This window comes from Diabrotica virgifera, chromosome 5 (assembly GCF_917563875.1).
Source record: "Diabrotica virgifera virgifera chromosome 5, PGI_DIABVI_V3a".
Classification (NCBI taxonomy): Eukaryota; Metazoa; Arthropoda; class Insecta; order Coleoptera; family Chrysomelidae; genus Diabrotica; species Diabrotica virgifera.
The window spans coordinates 248,868,027-248,892,255 of NC_065447.1; the positions used below are offsets into that span (position 1 = coordinate 248,868,027).

Here is a 24,229-nt window from a genome sequence, read left to right on the forward strand (position 1 = left end):
TTTAAATTTATCAGATAAATGCACAAAACTGCAACTAACAGCGCTGGCGAAAGCTGTCAAATCCCCTCTGCCCATCGGCTCATGGCCAATTGTAAAAAATACCTACAAATACCTACTGTCAATGTAAATACCTAATAAATAGAAAATGGCTATTATCGGTGGGCGTATTTATACAGTAAGTTATACTGTACATTTATATTTAACTATATTATAATATAACAATAAAACTACATATATATAATATGTTATAATATACTTAACAATATAAATTTATAAAATAATCACAAACCACAATATAAGTTATAAATAAATTCCAATAAACACAACAAATACGCTAATGTCACTGTCATTGGAAACGATAAACGTCAAAATTCGTAATAAACAAGGTATAAAAGTAAAAAATATACTCACCCATTGCAACCCATTGTTATAGTTAAAAATCCGTTAAAAATTTTTCGAAGTTAATTATTGATATAAATTACAATAATAATTATTGTATAAAATAAACAAGTTTAAGTAATTTTATTTATTAAAAGTGGCATTCACCACTTGAACCTAACTTCGGCCCGTGAGTAATGACCCGCGTGTAACTTCAGCTCGTGAGTAATGAACTATTACTCACGGGTAAAGTAATGGGTGTTATTATCTATTCAAAAATCGTTAGTAATGAACATATTATTAAACGGTCGCAGAAAAAAATCTGAAATCTACTGTCGCAAAGTCGTCAGTTCACGCTATTAACTAAAATATGCAATTTTTTGTTGAAACTGATGTTTTAGACTTCCATTGCTGCAATCTTGAGTCAGGATTTCAGATCCGTTGCTTTCTTTTAAATATCGAATAACTAGAGCGAGCTAAACCAATGTACTGTGGAGAAAAAAGCGTATGCTATTGTTGAATCTTTAAAAAAGTGGTGTCATATTTTTATAGGAAAGCTTTTCACGGTCATCACTGGTCAAAAGTCTGTAACATATGTGTCCAATACCAAGTCAAGATCAAAAATGAAAAAATTTAAGGATGTGTTGAATTGGCAGCAATTTGACCGTGTTCTCAGCGGAGAGCTCCTAGAAGATCTGAAAGATTTCGTCATTTATCACGGTATTTAGAAGACTATAGTATGAGAGAATGATGCAATATTAACCTGCTTGGTTTTGCATTAGCACCTTATCATATAGGTTTTCCTTTCTTACTTCACCAGGAACTGGACACTATCCTCATCTGCTCTGTAGTTTCAAACCTCTAAAATTTTTCTCATAATTTTTTTAATATGTACTACACAAATTATAGCAGTAGATTACACTGATTTGAACGAAAAGTGCAATATTATCTTACCTATAAAATGGACTCCTAACATTACTATGAAAAAAAAAATAAGTCTCGTTATTTTCTTGGAAAGATAATCTGCCTTACAAAAATCATTTAAACGGACCTTAAATAAATGACAAAGTTTTGTAAGATAAATATGAAGGATTGTAGTATGTCTCCATTTCAACTCTTAATATTTCATGAAGCTTTGTAGGGTCATACACTTATTCAATATCTGATAATGTGGTCCCTTTTTTGTGGTCAAATTTGCCCTTTGTCCTAAAAATACGCCACTGTTTCCAGGAAGACTTAGGAGACACTACAGCGTTTTTGTGAACATTTGATTTTCACTCGATTGCGTTCAACTTTTGACAGATACATTTATATTTTCATTTCATTGTCACATTTCTGCAAAATTTTAGTAATATTGTTCCAATTTTTCCAAATAATTACAAGAAACCAAATACCCAACATATTTTTAAAACAAAACCAATAATTTAGCAAAAATGACTCAACGACTGTTTTGTACAGACGATCCACAAGGAGTAAATCAAAGACGAAATCAATCAAATCCAGGAGTTCGATTTGAAATATGCCCTGAGCAACCTATACAGTATCAATCACAGCAAATGGGAGAAGTACGTAATAATAATCAAAGAAATGGAGATCTAAGGACTCCATGCTCGTCATTGTATAACGACTTTATAGAGGGTAAGAACTTTTAAAATACCTAATATTCAAAACAGGTGGTGTAACATGATTTATTCCTTCAATCTGATATTTACTTAGTTGTCACCACAGTCACACTCAGGAGTGAGATCTTTTCCTCTTCTATGTAAGCTGTCAGCGCAGCTACTGCTGGTTGTTCTTATTCTGTTTAGCGTTGTCCATATTTTGCGGGTTAGTTCAAACCCTGGCGGTTTCTGATCGATACAGGCCATTTGGTGTACTTGTGATGAGTCGCTCTCCCATTTTCTTCTCTAGGCGTTGGTGAAGCTGAAATATACCTGATGTAAGGAAGTGGCCTTTAACAATGGAGGATATCTGGAACGTAGTCTATTCATTTCTATATCAAGCTTGTCATGGTGGATAGGCAGTTGATGGTTAGCCTGGATTCTTCTATATTCCTTGAGAAGAGAATGACTTCTTCGTAGTTTCGACGGTGAGATGTGACTCTGATCGAATGCGAGGCCAATAGTTCGGTGTTGGAATAATTGTAGCTGAAACTATTGATATTGTCTGGTTTAATTGGGTGTCAACAATCTTAGTGTGTTTGCTTTTGAGTCATACCAGGTACCTAAGCATATTTAGCTACCGAGTATGTAAGACCAAGATACAATGATCTGGGTATGGAGGTGTCCTTTAAAACCCAAAGTTCTGCCAAGAAGTACTGCCAAGAAGATATTTTGGAGTTTAGTTATGAGTAACTAGTCTGTTTTAAAAGTGAATGGAGAGTTTTTTGTTATCTTGGGCATTACTTAGATGAAAACAGAACACTTCGGTTTTCGTTGTATTAGGCTGTAGCCTCCATTTGTTGAAGTATTCTCCCATAATCGCAAGGTCGTCCGTTAGTATTGCTTCTGTAACATCTATGGTTTTATGTCTTTCTGCAATAGCCTAGCCGTCAGCGTTGTCAAATTTCCGCGAAGTTGTCCTAGAGAGGTCCGCGATGTGTAAATTAAACAATAAGGGTTCCAAAATAGATCCCTGCGGCAGTCCATTGCTGAACTTCATTTGGAGACTTTTAAAATTGCTCATTGTGACTTGATAGGGCCTGTCTGTGTTGTGAGCATACTATCATAATGGATAATTAGGCGTTTTCACACTTTTGGTTCACTCTGTATATTAGACATAACCTGTTACTTTAGCCATGTTTCTTGATCATTAGTCATAATTCTATTTTTAGAAGATGGTGCTCAAATAGTAGATATTGCACCTTGTCCAGATCCGCAATTCCATAGAGGCCCAACAGTAACATTGAATGTTGTGCCATTGAATCAACAGTTTAGAGGTATTATTTAGTAACCTTTGATTAATTTATTATACATTTTTTTGTTACGTTACCATATTATGCCTTCTCTTATTCCCATCAAACATCGTCTATCAATATCAAACGTGGGGTCCGACAAGGATGTATACTATCACCACTGCTGTTCAATATACAGGGTGAGTCACCACTAACGGGACGGAATATTACAGCGAAACGGTAAAAGATTTGAAAAAAATTTAAATTGAATTGTTTGTAAGTTGATAAGAGCTACATTTTAAAATTATTTTGGTATATACAGGATGTCCCAATAAATGGCGGCGTATCAAAGTTATGTTTTTTCTTATGGAACACCCTGTATTTTATGGCATTTTTTAATTGTCTGCAAAAAATAAGGTATAGTTTCATAAGGCTTCCCTATACCTATGTACAGAGTGTTCGGAGTTATGTTGACTTTTCTTAAAATGTAAAGTTTTAAAAGAAGGCTTATTCTCAAGTTATTTAAGAAATTATAAAAACATTACTTTTACATCTAAATAGCTGGATATTGGTTGAATGTATTCCATGATTACTTATTACACATTTGTCTACAGGGTGTTCAAAATTTATAGTTTCATTAGTGGGGTATTCACTGTGTCATATAATGCGTATTTTAAATGGAACACCATGTATATTAATAAATAATTATACTTAACAAATTTACCTCTTTCGAATGGTATATGGATGTCCTATACATAGGTCTCATAGTTTTTGCGTAATTTACAATTATTTAAATTCTTACTCTGTAAATCGATTTTAAAACAAAAGATGAAGTTAATTAGTGTCATTATATGACATTGTCATTTTATGACAATACGGTCTGGTAATTATCTTATAATTAATGCATTCCATGATTGATTATTACACATTTGTTTACAGGGTGTTCAAAATTTACAGTTTCATTATTAGATTATTCAATGTAGCATAATATGATGGGTATTTTATTAGAACACCATGTATATTAATCAAAAATTTTACTAAGCACAGGTTTCTGGGTTAGGAAATGCAGCATTTACAATATTTTTAATATAACCTTATTTAAAAAAATTCATCTTGGTCAATCCTGGTGACCTAGGTGGCCAAATATATGGACCGAATCAATCTATCCATTTATTTCTAAATTTTATGTTGAGGTTGTTCTTAACATCACGTCAAAAATAAGCAGGAGCTCCGTCCACTTGGAGCCACATGTTTGTTCGCACGCTATGTGGAAGGTTTTAAGAAGGTTTCAAAAAACTTGTTTTAAGAAATTTAAAAAAGTTGCTCCATTCAGATTTTCGTCAAAAAAATATGGGTCGATAACGTACTGGCTCAGAATACTGCCCCAAACATTAACACTTCATCGGTGTTGGCGATCAACATTAAAATGTTTGTTTACTGTATCATAATAAAATGAAAGCTATGTCTATTAACTAGACGATTATTATTAAAAGTAGGTAGATCCGTCTGTACATAATACATTCTTAAAAAAAATCAGGATCTTTTCCAAATTCTAAAGTCTATAAACGAAAAGTTAAACGTTCCTGTTCTGTCTAATGGTGGTGTAGTTGAGTTTTATACGGATGATAGTGGTTTTTCTTATGTATTCTACATACACTTGTTAGACTGATCTCCAATTGACTCGACATTTTTCACGTAGGTACTAGTATTTGGGTTTCCCGTAACAGAAAGCAGGACATCAAGTTCGTTGACGTCATCAAAAATAAATGGTTTATTTTTATTTAACTTTTCCTACCTATGCAAAATTACCAGCAGCACGGAATCTATCGAGAAATTTCTCAAAAACGTCCTTTTTTGGGTGTCCTCTATCAGGATACTTTTAAGCGTAAACTTTAGAAGCTAAGAGAAAATTTTAAAAATATTCCCCAATGCAAAGTAGCATGTCTACTCTTTCATGATAATGTGATTATTCATTTTTAGGAACAATTAAATTTGAATGTAATTGGCTCTTCCAAAGCCATTTTTAAGTAAAAAAAAAATTGAATATCATACACGGATGTTTATAGATTTGATAATTACCAGACCGTACTGTCATAAACTGACAATGTCATACAATGACATTAATCTTTTGTTTTAAAATCGATTTACAGATTAAGAATTTAAATAATTGTAAATTACGCAAAAACTATGACACCTAGGTATAGGACATTCATATACAATTCGAAAGAGGTAAATTTGGTTAGTATAATTATTTATTAATATACTAGGTCTGGATCACGCGTATGAAAAAAAAGTTGATTAATAGCAAGCTGAAAATTTGTTAATAGCTTAAGGGTGTCTAGTGGGATAAACTTTGATATATGGGAACACTGGAACAGGGGCAGTTTTAATTGTGGAACAGGTTAAAAATTTGGAACGGTCACACCACGAAAACGGCACATGTATTTTGTCCGACAGAACAAACTTAAACTCTTCAAACAGAGATTAAACTCTCATGCAAAAATCAGACTGCTATTTATCACCAAATGGGCGTTTTAATGAGTGAAACATGTAGAATATGTCAAATGACAGGAATTATGACAGGTGATAAATAGCAGTCTGATTTTTGCATGAGAGTTTAATCTCTGTTCCGAAAGTTTAAGTCTGTTCTGTCGGACAAAATAAATGTGCCGTTTTCGTGGTGTAACCGTTCCAAATTTTTAACCTGTTCCACAATTAAAACTGCCCCTGTTCCAGTGTTCCCATATATCAAAGTTTATCCGACTAGACACCCTTAAGCTATTAACAAATTTTCAGCTTGCTATTAATCAACTTTTTTTTCATACGCGGGATCCAGACCTATACATGGTGTTCCATTTAAAATAAGCATCATATGACACAATGAATACCCCTATAATGAAACTGTAAATTTTGAACACCCTGTAGACAAATGTATAATAATTAATCATGGAATATATTCAACCAATATCCAACTATTTAGATGTAAAAGTAATGTTTTTATAATTTCTTAAATAACTTGAGAATAAGCCTTCTTTTAAAACTTTACATTTTAAGAAAAGTCAACATAACTCAGAACACTCTGTACATAGGTATAGGGAAGCCTTATGAAACTATACCTTATTTTTTACGGACAGTTAAAAAATGTAATAAAATACAGGGTGTTCTATAAGAAAAAATATAACTTTGATACGCCGCCATTTATTGGGACACCCTGTATATTTCAAAATAATTTTAAAATGTAGCTTTTATCAACTTAAAAACTATTCAATTTAAATTTTTTTCAAATCTTTTACCGTTTAGCTGTAATCTTCCGTCCCGTTAGTGGTGACTCACCCTGTATACTCAGAGGAAATCTTTCAAGAAGCAGTTTATGATGTTGAAGCTGGAATTTGAATTAACGAAGAATGTATCAATAACATAAGATACGCAGACGATACGGTGGTACTCGCTGACAGTTCTGAAGCCCTCCAGGAGTTAATGAATAGAATCATAGAAGTAAGTAAGAGCTATGGAATTTCACTAAACATTAAGAAAATAAAATATATGATGATCACTAAGAAGGAACAGCAATTTGGACGAATAGTGTGAAGTATCAACAAATAGAAAGAGTAAAAACATATACGAGCAACATACGAATAAATGTGGCTTTATCGTCGAATCCTGAAGATATTCTATACCTAACACGTTACTAATCAGGATATTTTGTTACGAATACGAAAAGAAAAAGAGCTGTTAATGTTAAATACAATAAAAACAGCCAAAATGGAATAGGTATCTCTATCACATAATGAGGAACAGCGAAAGAAATGGATATATGCAACTAATTTTAAAGGGAAAAGTAGAGGGAAAACGAGAACCAAGAAGGCGAAGGATTTCCTAGTTGAAAAATCTACGTACGTAGTCAGTGCAAGACAACAACTCCAAATCTTTTTATAGCAGAAGCGTTCAAAGTACAGATTCCCATGATGGTCGCCAACATCCGAAACGGATAGGCACTACAAGAAGAAGATTCTCATCAGATATTTCAGTTTTATTTTGTGATATTTTCCTCCAAACAAACATTTGTTAAAAATAATCTTTATACAAGGTGTTTCATTGGGAAACGGAAATACTTTAACGGTGAATAGAGGTCACCGAGCCGGTTCTAGATATACTACATTTTTTGCCCTGTGGACTTTTATAACCGAGTTACAGGGTGTTTTATCGATTTTGCCCATTTCTTTCCTAAGCCATAACTTTAGAACCACCCTGTATATTTTTTTGATATTTGGTACAAATATGTCTCATTCAAAACCCAAACGACCGACATACTAACCATAAGAAAAATCCAGTTCCGGATTATCAAACAATTATAAAGTATTTGTGACCTTAAAACAACACCCTGTATATTCAAATCTTGAAAATATGTTTGCATATTTGAAAAGAGCACAAAAAAGTAAGTTTAATGGTTCGCTTCAATTTTTCGGCCAGACAATTTTATGACTTTAATTTTGACATTATATTGAATTTTTTAAGAATTCTTGACATTAAAAAGCAGGTATTATTAACTTTTAGGTACAAATTATTAAAGTTAATGAATAAATACTCATTTTAAAAATAATCAATAATTATTTATCACATTGGAACGACCCAATTACTAATGACAAGAAAAATCCAGGTCCGGATTAACAAAAAAATATAAAGTAATTTTGACCTCGAACCAACACCCTGTATATTGAAATTCTGAAAATTTGTCAGCGCATTTTAAAAGAGCATAAAAAACTGTGGTTAAAGGTTCATTTTAATTTTTTCGCCGTTGATTTAATTACATCAATTTTGAAAGTGTATTGAAATTTTAAATAACTTTGAGATTAAAAACCAGGTATGTATTATTAACTTTTAATAATTTGATGTTAATGAATCAATACTTATTTTAAAAATACTTGATACTTATTTACTACGCTGGCTTCATGGATTCTCTGCATTTGTAGCTGTATGCACATCATTAAAAATTAGAATTGCAAGAATTGGGATATTTTAATGATTTAGTAAAGAATTTAAAAACAGATATATTTAATAAAAAAAAATCGTTTAAACAATTCAACAATTTAACATAAATTAAAAATATTTGAACTATAACAGTTGCTCAAAATGTCCGCCATTTTGTTCGATGCATTTCCGTGCTGGTTTTAAAAGATTTCGAATCGATTTTCTAATTACATTGGGATTGTTCTTCATTTTCCTGGCAGCTTCTTGTGACCTTGACAAAATTAATCAATATGATTTCAAAATTGCCGTAATTAAATTGTCTGCGCAAAAATTTGACATGCACTTTTTAACGCAGTTTCTTATGCTCTTCTAAAATACGCAAACAAATTTTCAAAATTTCAATATACAGGGTGTTGTTTTAAGGTCACAATTACTTTATATTTTTTTGTTAATCCGGACCTGGATTTTTCTTGTCATTAGTAATTGGGTCGTTCCAATGTGGTAAATAAGTATTGATTATTTTTAAAATCAGTCTTTATTCATTAAATTTAATAATTTAGAACTAAAAGTTAATAATATCTGTTTTTAATGTAAAAAATTCAATATAAATTCAAAATTAAAGTCAGAAAATTATCTGGCCGATAAATTAAAGCAAACCATTAAACTTACTTTTTTGTGCTCTTTTCAAATATACAAACATATTTTCAAAATTTGAATATACATGGTGTTGTTTTAAGGTCACAATTACTTTATAATTTTTTGTTAATCCGGACCTGGATTTTTCTTATGGTTAGTATATCGGTCGTTTGGGTTCTAAATGAGACATATGTGTACCAAATATTAAAAAAATATACGTGGTGGTTCTAAAGTTATGGCTTGGGAAAGAAATGGGCAAAATCGATAAAACACCCTGTAACTCGGTTATAAAAGTCGGTAGGGCAAAAAATGCAGTATATCTAGAAACAGCTCGGTGACCTCTATTCACCATTAAAGTATTTCCGTTTCCCAATGAAACACCCTGTATAGTTTTCTATCTGTCATTATTCCTCTTTCTTTTGGCAATCTCATTATTCTGGGAAGTATACATCGTTGTATCATTCTTACTAAAAGCTTTATTTTTTCTTATTTCTAATTAACTTCTCTATTCCTTCTCCGGTTTATTTTTGAGATTTTCCTGTTTATTGTATATGGATTGTTTTTAGAAATATTAATATCATACATCAAGTCAGTATAAAATATGGACTACAAATGAACGTTAATAAAACCAAGTTCATGATTATTTCTAAGCAACATACAGTAGGAAGGCTAATTGAGGGAAAACAAGTAGAAAGAGTGAATAACTCAAATAACTGGGAAGCTGAGTAAATGAAAACAATGCTTAAGGTATAGAAATCAGGACACACATTGAAATTGCAAGACAAGCATTTATAAAAATGAAAAAAAATATTGGTTAATCGAGACCTTTCTCTGGAGCTGAAGATAAGAGTCTTAATATGCTACGTGTTCTCAACTTTGTTGTATGGAATGGAAAGTTGGACACTAAAAGTTGATCATATAAATAAGTTGGAAGCATTTGAGATGTGGCGTTAGAAGGATTTTGAAAATACCATGGATCTATGTATTATTAGTTACAAATGCAAAAGAAGGCTACAAAAGGATTGAAAAGTCATAAAGAACATCAAAACAAGAAAGCTGGAATATTATCCAGAGGTCACATCACCAGAGGTGCGAAATATGAGATATTAAGGCTCATAATTCAAGGTAAATCTAAGGGTAAAAGTGGGGCTTGGAAATTAATGTGGAAAAAACTAAATACCTACCCATAGGAGCTGAGTTATCCAATATCGAACTAGAGGATACCTAATGAAGAAATCACATCCTGTAGTGAATACACGTACCTGGGAGTAATCTTCGATATAACGGCAAATGACGATGAGGAAATAAATAAAAGTGTAACACAAGCTAGAAGAACAATTGGCTGCCTAAATGGAATACTTTGGAGCTCCGAAATAGGAATACAGCGAAAATACAATATCTATGAAACACTTATTAAAAGCAGCCTATTTTACGGACCAGAAAATTGGAGAATAACCGAGAACAACAGGAAAAAATTAGAAGCTGTAGAAATGGATGTGTTTAGAAGATCGTTAGGTATATCCCGAAGGGAAAGAGTTCAAAATGAAGAAGTAAGACGACGAATTGGAATAGATGGTTACTTAACAACAGACATTGAAAGGAAACAGTTGATTTGGTATGGTCATGTTCAAAGAATGGAAGACACAATATTGCCCAAAAAGATTATGCAGTGTGTACTACCAAACCGCAAAAAACGAGGAAGACCCAAAAAGACATGGAAAGAAGGGGTAACCAAAGCAATGAGTACAAGGAATCTTGGAGATGGCCAATGGGATGATAGAAGGCCCAGCAAACAGGTTTGAGCCCAGTTACGTGATGATTACGTTAAATTTACGGCAAATTTCAACGAATACGTAACTCGGTGATTTATGACGGGAAAAAAACGTATTTCGGTGCCAAATCATTCACCTATATATTAGTGCTTGCTTTATACATGTTTGACATTAGAATAATATAAAATCAGAATGACGAATATGGTACATGTTTTTTATAATAGGTGCGAATGTCGGTTACATCGCAAAGGTACGTTTATTTCACGTAATAATCACGAAACAGAAATAACTTCCTTTGGTTGAATTTTGAGAAATATTTTGGAAAACAAAATTTTACAACGGTGTTGGTTAAATACGTATCGCTTGAATTTTACTCACTGTATTTTATGGACATCGAAAAATTAGATGTATTTCACGTAAAAGTAATGTAAATAATACCAATATTTAAACAAAAAGTTTATGATTTCGCTTTTAAAATCATTTAGCATAACTATTTCAATCCAACCTTGATTTGACGCTATTTTTGCTATTTTTTCTTTAAAAATATCACAGGAGCTAAAATGATGTTGAGTCCAATTTTCAAATCGCGCGCGGTGATGTCGACTTATTACCAAGCCTTTCTCCTCCTTTAAATACTATCACGTGACCACGGAACCGTGACTAACATCTAACATAGTTGGTTCGAAAACTAAATTAATCGATTTATCGAATAATAGATACGTTTCGATAGGATTATTTTTTTTATATTATTCTGGTATTGAAATAGATTTTTAGTAAGACCAATTAGTTAATAGTAGAATAAATTTAAACACAAAAATAAAATACGTAATACTAATTTAAAGTAAGTAGAATAGTTTAACTGTAATTTAAAAATAATCGATTTTTATAATCGATGATCATAACCTCTAATATCAGCTTCTCACATTTCTCACAACAAAAAGTGAAACGTGAAGATCTTTATTTCCCTCGTTTTATTTTAGGCGGGTTTATTTATAATAATGTCTTTCGTATTAACGTTTACCTCACTGCTCGAGGGTTGAAGTGACGATGATGCAATTAGAAAAAACAAGAAAGTGTCAAAGTGTCCTCCTCGAAATAAAAAGTGACCTGTGTTGTGTTTTGTGTTGGCAAATTTTTAATGTGTCTTTAGGTCAGTACCATTTTTGGTTCGTTATCTTGTATAATAATTATACAAGACAAATGTTTTAAAGTCTCTAAATTCTACTAAATAAATACATTGTGAATACTTTATATTATGCTTGTTTTATTTATTTCATATGAGGATAATAATTACGTGATTCATAAGTTACTTAAGGTCGAATTATTTACGTGAACCGAGGACGTATCTTTCACGTGAATACTAATATATACATTCCCTAAAAGATACGTTAATCAACACGTATTTGCAACATGAATTTTCCGAAACATTTTATTGCTATTTAAGGTAAATAACACGCCTATTGAAGACGTGTTATTCACGTAATTTAAAGACGTATTTTCAATGTGACATTCCAACCAAATTTTCACGTGAAATTAACGTAAGCAATTTACGTATATTGGTGACAAATGTACACAAAATTCACGTAATTAACACGTCGGTCTGTTTGCTGGGGGACGTGGGAGTTAGGCATCGGACAACGTCGAAAGACGTTCTAAAACCGATACATATATCTAAGGGTAAAAGATCCATAGGAAGACGAAGAATTTCCTGGCTGATAAACCTAAGAGAGTGGTATAGTTTCAGCTCAGTAGATACTTTCACAGCAGCCGCCAATAGAGCAAGGATAGCAGTGATCATAGCGAACCTCCAATAGGAGAAGGAACTACAAGAAGAAGAAGAAGTATCATACTCTTTTGATGACGATAGTTGTAAAAACCGTACGTCCTTTATCCGGTACATCCTATACATTCTTTATCTCGAAGCGGGGCCTGCTTACTTTGGGACACGTTCTTTTTGATATTTTTATTTATTTTTATTTTTATTTATTTATTTAGTACCCAAATAACAGTACTGGACCAATTACAATCTGGGTTAGTGTATTAAGCGTATTAGTAAATTTACCGTTTACAGATCATAAACATAACAACAAAACAGTATAAAATACATAGACTACATAAACGCCGTTTATATGTAAGTGTGTGAAAAAACTCAAAATGAGAAAAACATACTCACATACGAACAACGACGAACAAAAACTTATAAAGTAATTAAAGAAAAACAGAAAATACATAGTATGTAAAACAATTAAATACAAAAATACAGAATAAATATATAATATAACAGCAAGATGTTAAAAAGTGACTGGTTGCAACCTAATATCGTTAGCAGTATTCTTAATGATGCGTAAATTAGAATTGAAGATGTCAAAGAGATCAGAGTTCGCATTGTAGTGAGCTTGCATTTGTACTAGAGGTGACTGCACCAAAATATTTGATCTGGCTCTGTTAACATAAAACGTTTGTGAAGTACGAGAAGCAACACGTGGTACGTGGAGATTAAGAAGTTGCAATAACTCAGGAGTATTTACTTGATTGTTAATAATTTTAAATAAAAAGCATAAAGATTGAGTTATTCTACGACGCTGAAGACTTTGCATCTTAAATTTATCGAGAAGTAGCTCTTCAGAAAATCCCCTAGCAGGATAAATGCCAGTGGATTTAAAGTGCATACTTTTTAAAAACCGCCTCTGTACTGATTCCAAAACAGTTGTGTGATTTTGATAAATTGGAGACCAAAGTATCGACGCATAATCGAGTTTGGGGAGAACAAGAGATGAATATAAAAATTTGCAAGTGTCAATATCGGTAAGTTCTTTCGCATTTCGTAAAATGAAACCTAGAGTACTAAACGCACCCGCAACGATATTAGTGATGTGTGGAACAAATGATAGTCTGCAGTCAAATATGACCCCCCAGGTCCTTAACAGAGCAGGGGCGAAAAATGGAAGTATTATGTATATGATAATCATAGTGTGTTGGAGAAGGGCTTCTAGAAAAAGACATAACATTACATTTAGACGCATTTAGCTGCAAACAATTAGTGTCACACCATATACTGATTTTATTCAAATTTTCTTGAAGTCTAATGCAATCGGAGGGTGACTTAATTTCAAAAAATAATTTTAAATCGTCCGCATAAATTAGTGAATGAACATCTAGGTCATCAACAATATCATTAACGAATATCACAAACAATAGCGGCCCTACAATTGAACCTTGAGGTACTCCGGATAACTGAGGAAAAGGGGTTGATTTAAAACCTCTAATTTGTGTATATTGCCATCGATCTGTAAAATAAGAGTTAAATAATTGTAACAGCGTAGGTGTGATTGAAATAGAACTGAGCTTATTCAGTAGAATTTTATGACTTAAGCGGTCAAAAGCTTTGGAAAAGTCAGTGTATATGACGTCGACTTGAGCATTTCTGTCTAATGCTTCACACAGGAATTGAGTGATATTAACAAGATTTGTTAAAGTAGATTTACCACTGATAAATCCGTGCTGTTGGGGAACTATGAATGGTGAAATGTGGGTGTAAAGGTGTTTATTTATACATCTCGAAAATTTTACTAAAGTTGGATGTGATAGCAATAGGCCTATAGTTTTGGATAGAAGTTCGATTTTCTTCCTTAAACACAGGGACAATTTTAGAAACTTTCCATTGTGTGGGAAAGACCGAACTGGATAATATGCAGTTAAATAAAGTACACAGAGGAGTTGAAAATACGTGAGCACAATCTTTTATGAGAAATGCAGGAATATTATCTGGTCCCATCGTCATGTTCGGCTTAATCTTCCTTATGGCCTGTTCAATTTCAGATTTTGTAAAAGCGGGAATGTGCAATTGTTCGGCAATATATGTATTTAATTTGGGAGTGATATGGTCGGGAGGAGAAATATCGGTGTATGACTTTAAGAAGAAATCGGCAAATGATGAGGCAATATCCTGTGAAGTCTCTAGCTTTATATTATTATACGACATAGTTTCAGGAATAGAACAATTTGTTTTCTTGGAGTTTATGAACGACCAAAAGCTACGAGGATCTTGTTTAAGATTGAGTTCTAGTTGAGACACATAACGCTTGTACATTATTTGATTTTTGATTTTTCAGATCTTGCTTTATTTATCTTCTGCATTCTGTATTAACCATTTTGTATTCTGTTGTGTTTCTAATGTACCTAATGAAATATTTTCAGATAAAAATAATAATGATGAATGCAGGCAACTCATAAGAGAAAGAGAGGAGAGATGGAGAAATCGAATAGTCGCAGCAGACAACATAATTCCTCCCGACTATGTATGCCCACATTTGGATACCAGTCCTCTGGATGACGCAGTATTGATGTCTTATATGGATAACGATCATTTCGAAGTTTTGGTCGACCATTCTGCGGTCTTATTGCACGATTTTGCTTTACCTGCTGATTTTTATGGAGATGTCGAAGAGCTCTTTAATTGCTGTGATAAGAGATAAACCTTGATGGAATGCATAAAATTATAATTACATATATTTTTTATTGTTTATGCTTTTTTATTTATAAATCAGGATTACAACCTACTACGTAATATTTATCAAGATCCAGTATTTACGGACATCTAAAGATCTGAAACAATATACAGGGTGTCCAGAAACTCTACCGACAAACGAAGACAGAAGATTCCTCAGATAATTTTAAGACAATTTAACCCAATTCACCTAGTTCGAAAATGCTTCTGAAGGGAGCTAGAGCTCTTTGAAGATGGCGTCATGAAATTAGTTTTTCTTAAATACCTCCAGAAGGCTTCCATTTAGAAAAACGAAAATTGGTATGCATATTTACTTTTCAGAGATGAATCGATTCCATCGATTGCAAATTTCTAGTACCGGTTATAGGCGTCCGTTTTGGGTAGAGCAACGGGTATTTTATCGTATAACTTTTTTGTCCTTAACTTTTATGCATTTTTGACACCGGATTATTAAATTGTGAGGTATTATAGTACTAAAAGGTACTCTTGCTTTAAAGCGGTAGGATGCACTGTTTTCTAGAAAAATCGATTTGAAAGTTTTTCGTTTTTGGAATTTGAAAAAAAATTGAAAGAACTTTTCAACAAAAAACGAAGTATTTTACCAACATAAAGTAAGAGTAACTTTTAGTACTCGAATACCTCATAATTTAATAATCTAATGTCAAAAATGCTCGAAAATTCAAGACGAAAACATTATGCTATAAAATAACTGTTGACCTACCCAAAACCGACGCCTATGACCAGTACTAGAAATTCGCAATTAATGAAATCGATTTATCTCTGGAATATAAATAAATGTACCAGTTTTCGTCTTTCTAAACAGTTTTTTTTTGAATTTTTTTTTTGTAATTCAGAAAGTGAAAAATTTTCAAATCGATTTTTCTAGAAAACGGTGTGTCCTACCGATTTAAAACAAGAGAACCTTTTAGTACTAGAATACTTCACAATTTAATAATCCAGTGTCAGAAATGCATAAAAGTTAAAGATAAAAAAGTAATGCGATAAAATAACCGTTGCCCTACCCACAACGGACGCCTATGATCGGTACTAGAAATTTGCAATGTATGGATTAGATTTATATCTTGAAGATAAATACGCGTACCAATTTTTGTTTTTCTAAATAGCAGCGTTCTGGAGGTATTTTAGAAAAACTAATTACAAGACACCATCTTCAAAGATCTCTAGCTCCCTTCAGAAGCATTTTCGAACTAGGTGAGTTGGGTTAAATTGTCTTAAAATTATCTGAGGAATCTTCTGTCTTCGTTTGTCGGTAGAGTTTCTGGACACCCTGTATATTGTTTCAGATCTTTAGATGTCCGTAAATACTGGATCTTGATAAATATTACGTAGTAGGTTGTAATCCTGATTTATAAATAAAAAAGCATAAACAATAAAGAATATATGTAATTATAATTTTATGCATTCCATCAAGGTTTATCTCTTATCACAGCAATTAAAGAGCTCTTCGACATCTCCATAAAAATCAGCAGGTAAAGCAAAATCGTGCAATAAGACCGCAGAATGGTCGACCAAAACTTCAAAATGATCGTTATCCATATAAGACATCAATACTGCGTCATCCAGAGGACTGGTATCCAAATGTGGGCATACATAGTCGGGAGGAATTATGTTGTCTGCTGCGACTATTCGATTTCTCCATCTCTCCTCTCTTTCTCTTATGAGTTGCCTGCATTCATCATTATTATTTTTATCTGAAAATATTTCATTAGGTACATTAGAAACACAACAGAATACAAAATGGTTAATACAGAATGCAGAAGATAAATAAAGCAAGATCTGAAAAATCAAAAATCAAATAATGTACAAGCGTTATGTGTCTCAACTAGAACTCAATCTTAAACAAGATCCTCGTAGCTTTTGGTCGTTCATAAACTCCAAGAAAACAAATTGTTCTATTCCTGAAACTATGTCGTATAATAATATAAAGCTAGAGACTTCACAGGATATTGCCTCATCATTTGCCGATTTCTTCTTAAAGTCATACACCGATATTTCTCCTCCCGACCATATCACTCCCAAATTAAATACATATATTGCCGAACAATTGCACATTCCCGCTTTTACAAAATCTGAAATTGAACAGGCCATAAGGAAGATTAAGCCGAACATGACGATGGGACCAGATAATATTCCTGCATTTCTCATAAAAGATTGTGCTCACGTATTTTCAACTCCTCTGTGTACTTTATTTAACTGCATATTATCCAGTTCGGTCTTTCCCACACAATGGAAAGTTTCTAAAATTGTCCCTGTGTTTAAGAAAGAAAATCGAACTTCTATCCAAAACTATAGGCCTATTGCTATCACATCCAACTTTAGTAAAATTTTCGAGATGTATAAATAAACACCTTTACACCCACATTTCACCATTCATAGTTCCCCAACAGCACGGATTTATCAGTGGTAAATCTACTTTAACAAATCTTGTTAATATCACTCAATTCCTGTGTGAAGCATTAGACCGAAATGCTCAAGTCGACGTCATATACACTGACTTTTCCAAAGCTTTTGACCGCTTAAGTCATAAAATTCTACTGAATAAGCTCAGTTCTATTTCAATCACACCTACGCTGTTACAATTATTTAACTCTTATTTTACAGATCGATGGCAATATACACAAATTAGAGGTTTTAAATCAACCCCTTTTCCTCAGTTATCCGGAGTACCTCAAGGTTCAATTGTAGGGCCGCTATTGTTTGTGATATTCGTTAATGATATTGTTGATGACCTAGATGTTCATTCACTAATTTATGCGGACGATTTAAAATTATTTTTTGAAATTAAGTCACCCTCCGATTGCATTAGACTTCAAGAAAATTTGAATAAAATCAGTATATGGTGTGACACTAATTGTTTGCAGCTAAATGCGTCTAAATGTAATGTTATGTCTTTTTCTAGAAGCCCTTCTCCAACACACTATGATTATCATATACATAATACTTCCATTTTTCGCCCCTGCTCTGTTAAGGACCTGGGGGGTCATATTTGACCGCAGACTATCATTTGTTCCACACATCACTAATATCGTTGCGGGTGCGTTTAGTACTCTAGGTTTCATTTTACGAAATGCGAAAGAACTTACCGATATTGACACTTGCAAATTTTTATATTCATCTCTTGTTCTCCCCAAACTCGATTATGCGTCGATAGTTTGGTCTCCAATTTATCAAAATCACACAACTGTTTTGGAATCAGTACAGAGGCGGTTTTTAAAAAGTATGCACTTTAAATCCACTGGCATTTATCCTGCTAGGGGATTTTCTGAAGAGCTACTTCTCGATAAATTTAAGATGCAAAGTCTTCAGCGTCGTAGAATAACTCAATCTTTATGCTTTTTATTTAAAATTATTAACAATCAAGTAAATACTCCTGATTAATTAACCATTTTGTATTCTGTTGTGTTTCTAATGTACCTAATGAAATATTTTCAGATAAAAATAATAATGATGAATGCAGGCAACTCATAAGAGAAAGAGAGGAGAGATGGAGAAATCGAATAGTCGCAGCAGACAACATAATTCCTCCCGACTATGTATGCCCACATTTGGATACCAGTCCTCTGGATGACGCAGTATTGATGTCTTATATGGATAACGATCATTTTGAAGTTTTGGTCGACCATTCTGCGGTCTTATTGCACGATTTTGCTTTACCTGCTGATTTTTATGGAGATGTCGAAGAGCTCTTTAATTGCTGTGATAAGAGATAAACCTTGATGGAATGCATAAAACTATAATTACATATATTTTTTATTGTTTATGTTTTTTTATTTATAAATCAGGATTACAACCTACTACGTAATATTTATCAAGATCCAGTATTTATGGACATCTAAATATCTGAAACAATTTATTTTTTATACAGGGTGTTAGTAAATAAGTATGAAAAATTTTAACGGCTAATTCTACATGAAAAATTAATACCAGTTTGCTCTATAAACATATGTCTGCAAATGCTTAGTTTCGGAGATACGGGGTGTTGAAATTGTTATTTCAAACTGCCAATTTATTTATTGCTCTAAGACCAGTTGAGCTATAAAAATAAAATTTGGTGAGTTTTAGGAGGTGGTTATTACGAATTTTTTGACATACAATTTAAAATTTTGTATTCATCATTGGCGCCCCTACGGGCAATGGTCTGAATTTTTTTAAAGAAAAAAATAGTACGCCACTGAGATATTTCGAATTAAAAATTATTTTTAAATTCCATGTCTAATTTATGATATAAAACCTTTCCTGCCTTTTTTTCATATGATGCACCGTTTTTATGCAGAAAAATAAAACATATCCCCGCGTATTTTTCATTTCTTAATACATCATCAGGAACTATCCAATATAATAATACTAAACTAGAACAATAACAGAAAATATTACTAATAAGACTTCCACTAGGTGCAAAGCTGCAAGAAATGTTTAAAATGATCTCCTTTACAGATAACAGAAGAATTTTATATTCATCATTGGCGCGCGTACGGGTAATGGTCTGAATTTTTTGAAGAAAAAAATAGTACGCCACTGAGATATGTCAAACTAAAAATCATTTTTGAATTCCTCGTTCAATTTACGACAAAAAATTTTTTTCTTTCCTTTTTTTCATACGAGACGCCGTTTTTATACAAAAAAATAAAACATCTTAACGCTTACCAAGTATTTGAGGTAGTTTCCATATGCATAGAAACTTAGTTCAAATACTTTGTAAACGTTAAGATGTTTAATTTTTTTGCATAAAAACGGCGCCGCATATGAAAAAAAGGCAAGAAAGATTTTTTGTCGTCAATTGAACGAGGAATTCAAAAATGATTTTTAGTTTGACATACCTCAGTGGCGTACTATTTTTTTCTTCAAAAAATTCAGACCATTACCCGTACGCGCGCCAAGGGTGAATATAAAATTCTTGTGTTACCTACCTGTAACGGAGATCATTTTAAACATTTCTTACAGCTTTGTACCTAGTTGAAATGGTATTAGTAATATTTTCTGTTATTGTTCTAGTTTAGTATTATTATATTGGATAGTTCTTGATGATGTATTAAGAAATGAAAAATGTTTTAGATGTTTTAGATGTTTTATTTTTCTGCATAAAAACGGTACATCATATGAAAAAAAGGCAAGAAAGGTTTTTTATCATAAATTAGACGTGGAATTTAAAAATAATTTCTAATTCGAAATATCTCAGTGGCATACTATTTTTTTCTTTAAAATAATTCAGACCATTGCCCGTAGGCGCTCCAATGATGAATACATAATTCTTAATTGTATTTCGTAAAATTTGTAATAACTACCTCTTAAAACTCACCAAATTTTATTTTCATAGCTCAACTGGTCTTAGAGCAATAAATAAATTGGCAGTTTGAAATAAAAATTTCAACAACCCGTATCTCCGAAACTTAGCATTTGCGGACATATGTTTATAGAGCAAACTGGCATTAATTTTTCATGTAGAATTAGTCCTTAAAATTTTTCATACCTATTTACTAACACCCTGTATAAAGACTAATGTATTTTTCTGTTATCAAAAAAAATTACCAAGGAAGTTAGTATTACAATTAGATTTTCGTAAAGAAGAATGGGCAGTACACTAAGAACTCAATAAATTAGACCGACCAATGTAGCAGAACCTGCTACAATGGATTCATTTTTTACTGGTATATTTGCGGCAGAGATTGGCAACCATCATGACTATTCTGATATTAGATCCGGCTGTTGCGTAATGCGGCAGAGATTGGCAACCATCATGACTATTCTGATATTAGATCAGGCTGTTCTGTAAAGTTCGATAAATGAGCCATTTCTGCAAGTTGCGCAGCCAGAGATTCTTCTCCTTTCTATACTTCGCCTTCCCTGCACTTTTTCCTTCTACTGCAACTTTCTGGTTTTAACGATTTATAATATATGCTTATTCTTATGCATTATGCTTATGACATCACCATTAGTTAAATTATTAATCAATGATATTTTCAGGATTCTTCTGTATATCCACAATTCCAAAGTTTCTTAATTGTCGCTGCGTTCAGGGTCCATGCCTCTATTCAATATATAAGTGACGAAAAAATATAATACCTTACCAAACAAATTCTTAAATCCAGCTTCAGATCCCTTGTACAAAGCACCTTTCTCAGTGTATTAAAATTTGTACGTACCTTTTTGGATGCGTACTCAATTTTTTTAGATTTTAGAGTAATCATTTCTGTGATTGTTCATGGTGGTGCCAGGTGAGTTGTAATTCTCTACCTGTTCAAGAGTTTTTACGTTAAAATCATTATTTTGAGATGATTTTGTATTCTTCATAAATTTTGTTTTCTTGATATTTATTGAAATTCCATTATTCTTGTGCATGATCAATTCTTCATCTTGTTCATGATCAAGTCTTATTCATCGTCTCTGCAAACCTTCGAGATGTTTTGCCAAAATAGCAGTATCATCCGCATGCATACTCAAAGTTGTTACATAATTGGTGTGTCTTAATGTGTCTACCCGTGACGAATGTTGGCGATCATCATGGCAATCTTTATTTTATCTGCAGCAACGCGGAGAAGCTGCACAAATGTTGTGTTGAACCAGATTCTGAGGTTCTTTAATCAGGATGTTCTTCTTCTTCCTGGACCTCACTTTCCAAATATTTTTCCTTGCAGGATGGCTTGTAGGAGGGCATATCTGAATTTATTTCGCCGAAGTATTGTAAGTTTCGAGATTTTATGGTGATTGGTACCCCTCGGTTCATAGAATAGAATAGAAATATGCTTTATTGTCACTGAAAATTTTTACAATTTTATGGACAAAGATTACATATAGTCATAAGAAAAACATAATATAAATAACAAATAACAACTACAATTTACTAAAATTAGATAAATCGTCAATAATGTACAGTATAAGATATAAAAACCAAGACAAAAACAATTTATTGCAAAATATATATATAAATTGCAAATTGAACATACAACAAATAAAATAAAATAGGTACAACATAAGGAACTGACAAGTTTATGCTACTGCGTATGGGACCCAGTTTTCTTAGTTATTCATTAAGAAATTCTTCTATTGAATAATATGGTCTTTTGGATAGATAGGCTTTTGTCATTTTACGGAACTTAGGGAAAGATGTTGCAGATTTAAGTTGTAACGGAAGATGATTGTACAGTTTCTTTGCGGAATATAATATAGATTTCTTTACTAACTCAGTGGATGGAATCGGTAAATAAATATCAAAGATTGAATTTCTGGTGGAGTAAAGCTGATTGGGCCTTGATGGAAAGACATGACGGTGTTTACGAATTAAACAAACCGTTTCTAGAATATATAAAGATGGAAGTGTTAAAATTTCGTGATCTCTAAAGTAACTTCTGCAATGTGTAGATCTTCTGAGGCCAAACAAATATCTTATTGCTCTTTTTTGCAATCTAAAAATGACATTAAATTGAGCAGATGTACTAGAACCCCAAAAAGGAAGACCATATCGAAGATGAGACTCGAACAACGAAAAATATGTTATTTTAGAAGATGCTAAATTGAGTTCCCTTGAGACAGATCGTATTGCATAGCAAGCTGAGGCGAGTTTCTTACTTAACGAATCGATATGAAGGGACCATTTGAGGTTGCTGTCTAAAAAAATACCAAGAAATTTTATAGAATCAACGGTACTGATCTGGCTGTTATTAAGAGGCAAAGGTTGAAGAGCTCCTTTATAGGATAATGCTACTGTTTTATTTACGTTAAAAGAGAGTAAATTAGAGTCAAACCAGGTCTTTATCGTCAGTAGATCCGAAGTTATAGTTTCATGAAGAGATGCAATAGTTGAGTTGCTTTAAGTGATACTGGTATCATCAGCAAAAAGAAAAATTTTCCCATTGATTTTTAAATTAGTGATGTCATTTATAAAGATAAGGAACAGTATAGGAGCCAATACTGAACCTTGTGGTACTCCACATACGATGTTTTTGAGACTAGAGTCAGTATCATTTGCTCTAACTAGTTGTTTCCGATTATTCAAGTAGGATTGGAACCAACTCAAAGAAATACCTCGAATTACATAGAAATTTAGTTTTGTAATCAAGATGTCGTGATTTACACAATCAAAAGCTTTGGCATAGTCGCAGAAAACAGTGGCAGTATAAAGATTATTGTTTAGTGCTTGGTAAACCTCGTGTAGTACAGAAAACATGGCATCAGTGGTACATTTATTTGTTAAAAAGCCGAACTGATTTTGTGATAAAATGTTGTTATCAACGATAAAGGACATAACTCGAGTTTTAGTGAGTCTCTCAATAATTTTGGAGAGTACCGGTAGTAAGGCAATACGTCTATATTTGCAGGCATCAGATTTTTCGCCACCCTTATGAAGAGGAATAATAATGGCTGTCTTTAGGCACTCCGGAAATTTACCTTTTTCGAAGGAATCATTAATTAGTGAGAGGAGGATTTCCAACACATTTTCTGTGAGATTAGAGAAAATTTTTATAGATAGTCCATAAGTACTAAAGGATGATTTGCTTTTGATACTATTGATTGTTTGGATCAGTTCAGAGTTATCTACTGGTCGTAAAAAGAATGAATTCGAGACCTGTCTTGAATTAGAAAGATAGGAAATGGGATCTTGTTGCGGCAAAATTGTTGATGTTATATTTTTACTCACATTAACGAAGTAGTCGTTTAGACTTTCAAGATTTGGAAGGGAAAATGATTGAGCTGTGTGAGTTTTATGAAGATCGTTTATTATAGACCAAGTTTCTTTTGCAACACTTTTAGAGCTTCCCAGACGATTTTGATAATAGGCTTTTTTAGCTGACCTGACAAGTTTTAGATATGTTGTCCTGTACTTCATGATATATTCAGTGACAGCAACATTGGTAGTAAATTTCTTGATGTATAGTAGTGAACGCATATTCTTAGCTGATATGCGAATACCTTTCGTAACCCAAGGTTTCCGATGTTTTGGCTTAATAGGAATTAAAGGAAATGCCTTATTGAAGATATGGAGAAGCTTATCTAGAAAAACACTGAAATTATAGTCCACGTCTATAGAAGGAAATTGCCACTCAGAAGTTAAGCATAAAT

The 24,229-nt window shown here is 32.7% G+C and overlaps 1 protein-coding gene across 4 annotated transcripts; it reads left to right on the forward strand.

Moving 5' to 3' along the window:
* The first annotated feature begins 1,649 nt into the window (after positions 1 to 1,649).
* On the forward strand, positions 1,650 to 18,933 carry LOC126884796 (uncharacterized). 4 transcript variants are annotated; one of them, XM_050651035.1, is made up of 3 exons: positions 1,650 to 2,016; positions 3,215 to 3,316; positions 14,845 to 15,170. In XM_050651035.1, exons 1-3 carry the CDS (start codon positions 1,812 to 1,814, stop codon positions 15,120 to 15,122), a joined length of 585 nt encoding a protein of 194 aa, XP_050506992.1. In that variant the 5' UTR covers positions 1,650 to 1,811; the 3' UTR covers positions 15,123 to 15,170. The 4 variants fall into 4 exon arrangements, with proteins under 4 accessions (XP_050506992.1, XP_050506991.1, XP_050506990.1 ...); XM_050651034.1 differs by lacking the exon at positions 14,845 to 15,170 and adding an exon at positions 18,608 to 18,933 and having other exon boundaries at positions 1,664 to 2,016; XM_050651033.1 differs by having other exon boundaries at positions 1,665 to 2,016; positions 3,212 to 3,316.
* Positions 18,934 to 24,229: the final 5,296 nt, after the last annotated feature.